The 12,500-nt window shown below is 46.6% G+C and overlaps 1 protein-coding gene across 1 annotated transcript in view; it reads left to right on the forward strand.

Moving 5' to 3' along the window:
* The window catches only part of dlc1 (DLC1 Rho GTPase activating protein), a 115,317-nt gene that overhangs the window by 9,403 nt on the left and 93,414 nt on the right, over positions 1 to 12,500 (forward strand). Inside the window, exon 2 of the mRNA XM_045211983.1 lies at positions 10,137 to 10,173. Coding sequence (XP_045067918.1) covers positions 10,149 to 10,173 — 25 coding nt within the window. The 5' untranslated portion in view covers positions 10,137 to 10,148. The remainder of the gene's footprint in view (positions 1 to 10,136; positions 10,174 to 12,500) is intronic.

The following is a 12,500-nucleotide window of genomic DNA, read 5'->3' on the forward strand; positions in this document are numbered from 1 at the left end:
GGTCCTGTAGTATTATGACTGGATCCCTTCACCACACCACTGGTCCTGTAGTATTATGACTGGATCCCTCCACCACACAACTGGTCCTGTAGTATTATGACTGGATCCCTTCACCACACCACTGGTCCTGTAGTATTATGACTGGATCCCTCCACCACACAACTGGTCCTGTAGTGTTATGACTGGATCCCTCCACCACACAACTGGTCCTGTAGTATTATGACTGGATCCCTCCACCACACAACTGGTCCTGTAGTGTTATGACTGGATCCCTCCACCACACAACTGGTCCTGTAGTGTTATGACTGGATCCTTCCACCACACCACTGGTCCTGTAGTGTTATGACTGGATCCCTCCACCACACCACTGGTCCTGTAGTGTTATGACTGGATCCCTCCACCACACAACTGGTCCTGTAGTGTTATGACTGGATCCCTCCACCACACCACTGGTCCTGTAGTGTTATGACTGGATCCCTTCACCACACCACTGGTCCTGTAGTGTTATGACTGGATCCCTCCACCACACAACTGGTCCTGCAGTGTTATGACTGGATCCCTCCACCACACAACTGGTCCTGTAGTGTTATGACTGGATCCTTCCACCACACAACTGGTCCTGTAGTGTTATGACTGGATCCCTCCACCACACAACTGGTCCTGTAGTGTTATGACTGGATCCTTCCACCACACCACTGGTCCTGTAGTATTATGACTGGATCCCTCCACCACACCACTGGTCCTGTAGTATTATGACTGGATCCCTCCACCACACCACTGGTCCTGTAGTATTATGACTGGATCCCTCCACCACACCACTGGTCCTGTAGTATTATGACTGGATTCCTCCACCACACCACTGGTCCTGTAGTATTATGACTGGATCCCTCCACCACACCACTGGTCCTGTAGTATTATGACTGGATCCCTCCACCACACCACTGGTCCTGTAGTATTATGACTGGATCCCTCCACCACACCACTGGTCCTGTAGTGTTATGACTGGATCCCTCCACCACACCACTTGTCCTGTAGTATTATGACTGGATCCCTCCACCACACCACTGGTCCTGTAGTGTTATGACTGGATCCCTCCACCACACCACTGGTCCTGTAGTATTATGACTGGATCCCTCCACCACACCACTGGTCCTGTAGGATTATGACTGGATCCCTCCACCACACCACTGGTCCTGTAGTATTATGACTGGATCCCTCCACCACACCACTGGTCCTGTAGTATTATGACTGGATCCCTCCACCACACCACTGGTCCTGTAGTGTTATGACTCGATCCCTCCACCACACCACTGGTCCTGTAGTGTTATGACTGGATCCCTCCACCACACCACTGGTCCTGTAGTATTATGACTGGATCCCTCCACCACACCACTGGTCCTGTAGTATTATGACTGGATCCCTCCACCACACAACTGGTCCTGTAGTGTTATGACTGGATCCCTCCACCACACAACTGGTCCTGTAGTGTTATGACTGGATACTTCCACCACACCACTGGTCCTGTAGTATTATGACTGGATCCCTCCACCACACAACTGGTCCTGTAGTATTATGACTGGATCCCTCCACCACACCACTGGTCCTGTAGTATTATGACTGGATCCCTCCACCACACCACTGGTCCTGTAGTATTATGACTGGATCCCTCCACCACACCACTGGTCCTGTAGTATTATGACTGGATCCCTCCACCACACCACTGGTCCTGTAGTATTATGACTGGATCCCTCCACCACACCACTGGTCCTGTAGTATTATGACTGGATCCCTCCACCACACCACTGGTCCTGTAGTATTATGACTGGATCCCTCCACCACACCACTGGTCCTGTAGTATTATGACTGGATCCCTCCACCACACCACTGGTCCTGTAGTATTATGACTGGATCCCTCCACCACACCACTGGTCCTGTAGTATTATGACTGGATCCCTCCACCACACCACTGGTCCTGTAGTATTATGACTGGATCCCTCCACCACACCACTGGTCCTGTAGTATTATGACTGGATCCCTCCACCACACCACTGGTCCTGTAGTGTTATGACTGGATCCCTCCATCACACCACTGGTCCTGTAGTATTATGACTGGATCCCTCCACCACACCACTGGTCCTGTAGTATTATGACTGGATCCCTCCACCACACCACTGGTCCTGTAGTATTATGACTGGATCCCTCCACCACACCACTGGTCCTGTAGTGTTATGACTGGATCCCTCCACCACACCACTGGTCCTGTAGTGTTAATCCAAGTTATGCATAGTAGCTTACATACCATCACTGGTTCCATATCAGCTCTGGGTGTTGTTTATGATAACAGTAATATCATTGAGATGTCTTGCATATTAGATGCTGAGAGAGAGATTGAAAGCGTTAAAAGTGTTTGTGTGTGCGTGCGTGTGTATGTGTGTGTGTACATCATGTGTGTGTGTGTGTGTGTGTGTGTGTGTGTGTGTGTTTATTATTACAGTGAACTAAACAAGGCATAAACAGTAAGAGCATGAAAGTGAACATTGTTCTCCTGTTTCTTTCTTATGATTTTGGTTATTATTGTTATTATTATTATTAGTAGTAGTAGTTGTAGTAGTAGTAGTAGTATTGTTATTATTATTATTATTATTATTATTATTATTATTATTTGTATTATTGTTATTAGTAGTAGTAGTAGTAGTAGTAGTAGTAGTACTAGTAGTATTGTTGTTATTATTATTTGTATTGTTATTATTATTGTTGTTGTTACTATTGCTATTGTTATTATTATTATTGTCATAATTATTATTTTTGTTTTTGTTATTATTATTAGTACTGTTATTATTATTATTGTTGTTATTGTTAGTACATTTACATTTACGTCATTTAGCAGACGCTCTTATACAGAGCGACTTACAGTTAGTGAGTGCATACATTTTCATACTAGCCCCCCGTGGGAAACGAACCCACAACCCTGGCGTTGCAAGCGCCATGCTCTACCAACTGAGCTACACGGTATTGTTATTATTATTGGTAGTATTGTTATTATTGATGGTTAGTGCATCACACACACACACACACACACACACACACACATAGTTGTGTGATGATGTTATAGATGGCAAATCTTCTATATGACAGGTGAACTGAGGCATCTCGAAACCCCCTCCAGCCCAAATTAACGTCTGTAAATCATGAAACAAACAAACACACTTGAAGCGGAGCAGGTACATGCACACAACAGGCACGCATCCTAAATCCAGGTGTGATGCAGCAGGCGGCACTTCCAGCAGGCCTGCGGGGTGTGTGTGTGTGTGTCTGAGTGTGTGTGAATGACATCATCTCAGCCACATCTCAACACAGCCACTACTTAGCCACAACGGCCAAACTGTGAGACTTAGAATGTGGGCCTCATTAACAGACCTCATTATGAAGGTGTTTGTGTTTGGTTAAGGCTCATATCTGTCATTATTTTAGAAGAAAGTGTTAGATTAAATGGCATGTCTGAAGGTGTTGGGTATCTGGTGGCATTGTGTGTGAAATCCGGAGGTGCAGTTGCGTGTGTGTAGGTCAGTAGGTCATTAAGCAGGTGGTCTGCCATGGCGTCTCCTCTATATGAGAGTTAAATCCTGCTGTGGGACTCAGCCCACTCTGTTGTTGTCCCCCAAAGCACCGTTGGCTAATCCAGGGGCTAGCATTGTTACTGGAGTCAGGATCATGCTAATCCAGCAGCTAGCATTGTTACTGGAGTCAGGATCATGCTAATCCGGGAGCTAACATTGTTACTGGAGTCAGGATCATGCTAATCCGGGAGCTAGCATTGTTACTGGAGTCAGGATCATGCTAATCCAGGAGCTAGCATTGTTACTGGAGTCAGGATCATGCTAATCCAGCAGCTAGCATTGTTACTGGAGTCAGGATCATGCTAATCCAGGAGCTGGTATTGTTACTGGAGTCAGGATCATGCTAATCCAGGAGCTGGTATTGTTACTGGAGTCATGATCATGCTAATCCAGCAGCTAGCATTGTTACTGGAGTCAGGATCATGCTAATCCAGCAGCTAGCATTGTTACTGGAGTCAGGATCATGCTAATCCAGGAGCTGGTATTGTTACTGGAGTCAGGATCATGCTAATCCAGGAGCTAGCATTGCTACTGGAGTCAGGATCATGCTAATCCAGCAGCTAGCATTGTTACTGGAGTCAGGATCATGCTAATCCAGGAGCTGGTATTGTTACTGGAGTCAGGATCATGCTAATCCAGGAGCTGGTATTGTTACTGGAGTCAGTATCATGAGACTGATCCCCATAATCTCTGCTTGGTAAAACACAGAGCCAAGACAGGAATGGCATGTCATCAACAAAGAGGAGGACAGCAATGACCTCAGTGTGATAGGAGGACCAGACCAGACCGGATCAGACAAGGCCAGTCTGTGGTAGTGGGAGGAGGAGGTAGGAGTTGGGAGGAGGAGGAGGTAGGAGTTGGGAGGAGGAGGAGGTAGGAGTTGGGAGGAGGTAGGAGTTGGGAGGAGGAGGTAGGATTTGTCTCTCGTCTGTTGATGGATTCCACTGGCCTGCCAGCCGTTTACACTCAGAGGGCCTAACACTAAATCCCACCAGACACTGGATGAAACCAGAACCTGTGTGTGGGGGGGTGGGTCTGTGTGTTGGGAGCTGGGTCTGTGTGTGGGGGGGTGGGTCTGTGTGTGTGGGGGTGGGTCTGTGTGGGGGGGTGGGTCTGTGTGTGGGGGGGTGGGTCTGTGTGGGGGGGTGGGTCTGTGTGTGGGGGGGTGGGTCTGTGTGTTGGGGGGTGGGTCTGTGTGTGGGGGGGGTGGGTCTGTGTGTTGGGGGGTGGGTCTGTGTGTGGGGGGGTGGGTCTGTGTGTGAGTGTGTGTGTGTGCGGGAGGATTTGTGTGTGGGGAGGGGGGGAGGTTGTATGTGTGCCACTCTCTCTTTCTCTCTTTCTCTCCTCTCCCTTTCTCCATCAACATCCCTCCTGTACAGACCGTATCTCATGTCCACCAGGTTGAACAAGAGGGCAAGGACGCGGCTGGCAGCCTGTGTGGGAATGATCAGCTAGCAGCTGCTGAAGCTGTCTGCTTCCTTAGCCACTCAGTAAACCGTGGCCATTTCCCAACGTAGATTAGTGTCAAACACTTCCTAGGACCCGTCTGTACTTCAGGCATCGGTGCATTGATGTGTACATGATAAGAATAGGAATATGAATATGAAGTCTTGAATCCAATGTTATAATGTTGTGGATGAACTTACAGAAAACTGAACCGTGTGGTTAAATATCATTTCAGAAACATCCAAACTTCCTCTGAAACACATGACAGATGTAGGGGGAGAGGCTTTACGGACTTTCCTGACCTGTGACTAACCAAAGCAGGTCAGGAGTGTCCGTAAAGCCTTTTCCAGGTATAGGCCCCATTTCTTTACCAGGAACTAGTCCCTCACTACCAGGAAAGATGACATCACGTCCTGTTGACACACTTCAAATGTAATGTGACACATCTGTAAATTGTTAACAGGTGGAATGGGGTATAGGGGAGATGGTGGATGGGCGAGGGAGGCGGAGGGGGTTTTGTCTCTGAGAAGTGAGGTGCAGTGAAAAGAGAGAAAACGTTTTTAAGGGCATGTGCGTGCAGGGCTCGACAGTGTGGAGAATGACTTCCTTTATAAATGCAGGGCTGAGAGGTCTGTCTCACACTGCAGTCCCAGACCACAGATAAGATAAAACCAAGGCCCTCAGTACACACTCAACACACACACACACACAAACACACTCAACACACACACACAAACACACTCAACACACACACACATACAAACACACACGCATAAAAACACACTCAACACACACACACACAAACACACTCAACACACACACACAAACACACTCAACACACACGCACATACAAACACACACGCATAAAAACACTCTGCTTGACTCTCCCTCTTTCTCTCTCTTTCTCTTTCTCTCCTCCCCCCCACCCCTCTCTCCCTCTCTCCCCTTTTCCTTCTCACACACAGTGGCCTCCCTCCATCCATCCCTCTCCGTCCAGCTTACCTGACCATAGCATAGCCACACCACTGGCACCAATTAAGCCATCTGGTGTGGGGAGAGAGAATGGATTGGCTTGGCTTGAGCCTGTCTAATCCCTGGGTCTGCTGAGACCATGGGTGGTCAGAGTCAGAGGGCCCAGTCCGCAGCTGGAGATCGTTTTTTGGGGGAGGGGAGGGTGGTGGTGGGGGTCTGGAGGTCTGGTGGTGAGGCATGGCGGACTCGATTTACGTCGTGCAAGACTAGAGCCACATGCCAAAGCGTCGCAATGCATAGTATTGCTTACCCCTGTGTCACACACACCCTGCAGAACGCACACACACGTGCACGTGGAGACACACACAGACACAAATACACACACACACACGCTGTCACATCCACACACCTCTCTCTCTCTCTCTCTCTCTCTCTCTCTCTCTCTCTCTCTCTCTCTCTCTGTCACTCTCTCTCTCTCTCTCGCCCTCCATCCCTCCACCAGTAAATAAGCTGTAGTAAATGAGACAGTGGAGGCCTGTGTTTTAAAACTCACCAGGAGAGATTCTACCATTGTCCCGATGGCATAGCAATGAGATGAACCTAAGCTGTGCACACACCTGTGACCTGGCTCAGCCACCAGGAAGTAGACAAATGTGAGTAGATCAAAATAACCAATAATATCGCTAATTGTTATTGTGTCCTTGATGAAGTTCACAGGAGTTCTCTTGCAGGGTACACACACACACACAGAGATTACAAAAACACACACACACACACTTCTACACACAGAGGAATGCGGAGAACAGATTGTTGTGGGAGAGAAGAAGTGAAACTACTATGAGCTGAGCAGCTCTGAAATAGGTTCATTAAAGGGCAATAAATTGTTGAGGGAATTTCTCTCTATTTCCACATGTGAAATGTGACCTGCGTGTGTGATAAAGCCCTCTGTTGTTTTCTCTGAATCCCCGCTGCCCACACACACACACACACACACACACACACTGTTGCCCAGCCAGCCCAGCCAGCCCCAGCCAGGCTAGCCAGCCAGCGGTGAATGTGATTGAGGTTGTGTGGGATTTAGATAAGACCTAGAAGAGGTATGCATGGCTGGGGCTCAGACACTGGGTTGTGGAAGAGACCGAGGCTTGAGTCCCAAATGATACCCTATTCTCTAGTGCACAACTTTTGACCAGGGCCCGACTCTGGTCAAACTACTCAAATCTAGTGCACAATATAGAGAGTAGGGTGCCGTTTGGGACACAGGCAGAGACAGAGACAGACAGATTCGGACCAAGACAACACTTTTATCCAGCCATCAACCCACCTCATCAACAACAACAAACAGAGAGGATGAGACGAGGCTTTGTGATGGCTTCACATCAGGCTGTGTCTGAAATGGCACCCTATATGATATACTACTTTTGACCAGGGCCCATTGGAGTGCACTATATAGGGAACCAAATACAGAATTAGATGTGTAGATACTGGAGTTTTCACTGTTACCTGACCAACAGGACAGTGTTGGCATAGGAATTGGACTGGAAGTGTTTGTAAGGAGTTTTAGTCCTGCTTTATCAATAGGGAGGCAGCTAGCCTAGCGGTTAGAGCGTTGGGCCAGTAACCCAAAGGTAGCTGATTCGAATACCCGAGCCGACAAGGTGAAAATCTGCTGATGTGCCCTTGAGCAAGGCACTTAACACTAATTGCTGCAGGTGTGCCGTACTACTATGGATGGCCCTGTAAAACAACACATTTCACTGCATCTATCCGGTGTATGTGGCAATAATAAATACATGAATGAATAGGGCACAATGGCCTTACTGACACACTAGAATATGACTATAAAACAGTGCTGTAGTTCTCGGGCTCGACCAGTAGTGACTTTTGCATAATTCAACATACCAGCTACAGCAGCAAATGTTAGAAATCTGTATTATCTAGTTAGCCTTACAAATATGCAACAATGTAATCAAATTCAGCTTAAATAGTGTTTGGACTGCAGCTTTTAGCACTACCAAGGATCTTGCGACTTGACTCGAGTATAAACGACTCGAACTCAAACACTAGGGACTTAGGACTTGACTCATGACTCAAGTATAAATTACTCAGACTCAAATACTAGGGACTTAGGATTCGACTCGTGATTTGGGTATAAACGACTCGGACTCAAACACTAGGGACTTAGGACTCGACTCATGACTTGAGCATAAATGCCTCGGACTCAAACACTAGGGACTTAGGACTCGACTCGTGACTTGAGCATAAATGCCTCGGACTCAAACACTAGGGACTTAGGATTCGACTCATGACTTGAGCATAAATGCCTCGGACTCAAACACTAGGGACTTAGGACTCGACTCATGACTTGAGCATAAATGCCTCAGACTCAAACACTAGGGACTTAGGATTCGACTCGTGATTTGGGTATAAACGACTCGGACTCAAACACTAGGGACTTAGGACTCGACTCATGACTTGAGCATAAATGCCTCGGACTCAAACACTAGGGACTTAGGACTCGACTCATGACTTGAGCATAAATGCCTCGGACTCAAACACTAGGGACTTAGGACTCGACTCGTGACTTGAGCATAAATGCCTCGGACTGAAACACTAGGGACTTAGGATTCGACTCATGACTTGAGCATAAATGCCTCGGACTCAAACACTAAGGACTTAGGACTCGACTCGTGACTTGAGCATAAATGACTCGGACTCAAACACTAGGGACTTAGGACTCGACTTGTGATTCGGTTATAAATGACTCGGACTCAAACACTATGGACTTAGGACTCAACCTGGAATCAATTTGAGTTACTTGACCACATCTCTACTATAAGGTATCTAAATAAGTTAAATATTCACCTAAGAACACACACACACACTCTTACACACTCTGTGCATGGTGTGAAGATTTGGCCCCAGATCTATTCCAGGGACCCGTCTTGGATTAAAACAGGCTCAGAGATCAAAGGTCAGTTGGGACCCGAGGTCAGATGTCAGAGAGCAAGGGAGACCCCTGCATTCCACACACACACACACACAACCCTCTCTCCCTCTCCCCTTCCGCATGGCGTAAAGTAACTCAGTCTAGGCCTACAAGAACACATATTTACTGGGTCAAAGGTCAGACTTAAAAGTGAAAAGTAAAGTTAGGGGAGTATGTTGTATTTCTGATGTATGTTTTCAATGCATCAGAATGCATCACATTCTCTAGCCAGCTGCACTCTGAAACAGGCAAGTACACACACACACACACATGCACCCACACACACAGACACACACACAGACACACACACATACACACAGACACACACACACACACACACACACACACTGAAGAATGAATGGTGGTAATAAATCATATTAGATAACTGTAAAACATGGTAAAACATATTTGGGAATTTGCTTGAATTAAATTCCATTCCTATGAGAGAGCACTTATGTTTCCTACTTGTCTTACCTAAAGTAGAAATCAGGCCTATTGGTCTCATGTTTCGTACTTGACTTACCTGCAGTAGGAATCAGGCCTATTGGTCTCATGTTTCCTACTTGACTTACCTGCAGTAGGAATCAGGCATATTGGTCTAATGTTTCCTACTTGACTTACCTGCAGTAGGAATCAGGCCTATTGGTCTCATGTTTCCTACTTGACTTACCTACAGTAGGAATCAGGCCTATTGGTCTAATGTTTCCTAATTGACTTTCCTACAGTAGGAATCAGGCCTATTGGTCTCATGTTTCCTACTTGACTTACCTGCAGTAGGACTCAGGCCTATTGGCCTCGTTTCCAGAAATCCAGCTTGGAGGATTATGTGGAATATAATTAATGGACATTTTTGTAGGGGGTAGATATATGTTTTGGAAGCAAAAATCAAGTCTGAAATTTCTAAGTGGAAATTACAAACTTCAGAAGCCTTTTTAAACCTCAAATACATTACTGCAAGCTTTAAATGTCCTCCATTGCAGGAAAGAACTCCTGCAACATGGTGATCAAATTAAGATCCTACATCTTATATGTAAAGTGTTACCAATGTTTCCATGTGCAGTTTTAAGTCAAGTCTTATAACCAATCCACCGCTTTGTTTGTCCCTTCTACAGAGCCTGTCTGCCATGCCTACGACATCCCATAAATACGGTAAGTCATCATGGTTTTCTGTTTTCTCATTGGCTGTTGGTTTTCTGTTTTCTCATTGGCTGTCATGGTGAATGAAGGAGTGTGTGTGTAGCGGAGCTGATTATGAGTCACCCTGTCGTGACGAGGAAGCCGTGTCTGACACTTGTAAACTCAAACGGCACACTCACACCTTGAGGGTGTCCTCTTGGTCTAATGGTTACATCAGACATTGGGTTGACTGGGTTCGATTCCCACCGGTTACATGTCCTGGTAGAAATGATCGAGGTAATATCATACAGATGAATGGGAATATTTTCCCTTCAGCAGTTTTACAGATTGGTATGATTTTGATGATGCCATGTCTGTGGTGAATAACTTGGAACTGATGTTCTTGTGTGTGTGTGTGTATGTGTGTATGTGTGTGTGCGTGTGTGTATGTGTGTGTGCATGTGCGTGTGCGTCCGTCTGCCAATGAGGCCAGACAAGCTATGATGCATGGGGGGCTGGGAGCCTAACACAAGGTCAGAGGATGACATTTATTCATCTAATATCTTTCTCCTGGGTTCACCTCAGAGCTAGGGGAGGGAGGGAGGGAGGGAGGGAGGGATAGAAGGAGAGGGAATAGGGGAGATGGAGACAGCAGGAGTGGTGGAGGAGGCTCTGGCATATCCCAGGGTGTCACAGAGAGACATATGATGCGTATTCAAATAACAACATTTATCAGACCCATGTGTTAGCCAACCCATCACCCTAACCCCAACCCATCACCCTAACCCCAACCCATCACCCTAACCCCCAACCCATCACCCTAATCCCAACCCATCACCCTAACCCCAACCCATCACCCTAACCCCAACCCATCACCCTAACCCCAACCCATCACCCTAATCCCAACCCATCACCCTAACCCCAACCCATCACTCTAACCCCAACCCATCACCCTAACCCCAACCCATCACTGGGAGGAAGGAGACAGAAACCAGACTCACCAGCTTGTCAGATAGATCCCCAAACCTCCCCAGACCCCCACTCCCACCCCATTATTCCCTGACATCCTATGCACACACACACATACATACACACACACCCACACACACAAACACACACACACACACACACACACACACACACACACACACACACACACACTGAAGAATGAAAGGTACTACTAAATCATATTAGATAACTGTAAAACATGGTAAAACATATTTGGGAATTTGCTTGAATTAAATTCCATTCCTATGAGAGAGCACTTGTGTTTCCTACTTGATTTACCTGCACGCATACATACAGACACACACCTCCCACCCCCCAGCAATGGCATTTCCTGTTGTAAATCCTGTCTCCAGACCTGGGGGACAACATGTTGACATGGTTGTGGGTTGGTTATTTTCCTTTAATTCAGTTAGTTAGCCGTTAGCAACAACCTGGCTGGCTATCAGAAAAAGGACGCGTCAGTAAACACATCACTGTTAGTCTACACCTGTTGTTTACGAAGTATGTGACAAATAACATTTGATTTGATTTGATTTATTAGGATCCTCATTAGCTGGGGTCCGACACATAATGACAAAGACATTACAGACCAAAATACTTTACAATTTACATACATTTTAAAACATTAACATGTAGTTTGTGTGTGTGTGTGTGTGTGTGTGTGTGTGTGTGTGTGTGTGTGTGTGTGTGTGTGTGTGTGTGTGTGTGTGTGTGTGTGTGTGTGTGTGTGTGTGTGCATCTATCAGTTACACATACATGTCAGTACATACACACAACAAGTAGGTCACATGGGGGAGAGGGGTTGTGCCGTGAGGTATTGCTTTATTCGTTTTTTGAAACTAGGTTTGCTGTCCATGCATTTGAGTTGAATTTGATTTGATACAGCTTTTGTCAATAGATTTTTTGGGTAATTTTAGTTAAGCCTAACCCTAAACCTTTTCCTAACCGTAACCTCATTTTCCTAACCAGCTATGTTAATTCTCCTAACCTGCTGCGTAGGTTCTCCTAAAACTGCTATGAAAAGTCAGTTTTGACAAAAGATGTATCCCTTCTAGACAAAACCCTGTCTCTTGGGGGTTGGTGGGAGCCATTCTGACTCTGACCACTCTCCAGTCTCCTGTTAGTCTGCCGGTATTACACAGTGTCACCAGGAAACAGCCGGACTGGACAGACGCACTGTCAAAGGAGCAGTGGGGGCACTGCGTTCATTAAATACCCCCCATGTCTTCTGTGCACCAGTAAACAATACCAGGGAGAGGGGAAGGAGGGAGGATGTGGGAGGAGGGGGGGGGGATGCTGGTAGCCCTCACTCAGTCACTCTCTCTATTACCGTGCCTCATTGTACGTTTTGT

Source organism: Coregonus clupeaformis, chromosome 39, assembly GCF_020615455.1.
Source record: "Coregonus clupeaformis isolate EN_2021a chromosome 39, ASM2061545v1, whole genome shotgun sequence".
In the NCBI taxonomy this organism is placed as follows: domain Eukaryota; kingdom Metazoa; phylum Chordata; class Actinopteri; order Salmoniformes; family Salmonidae; genus Coregonus; species Coregonus clupeaformis.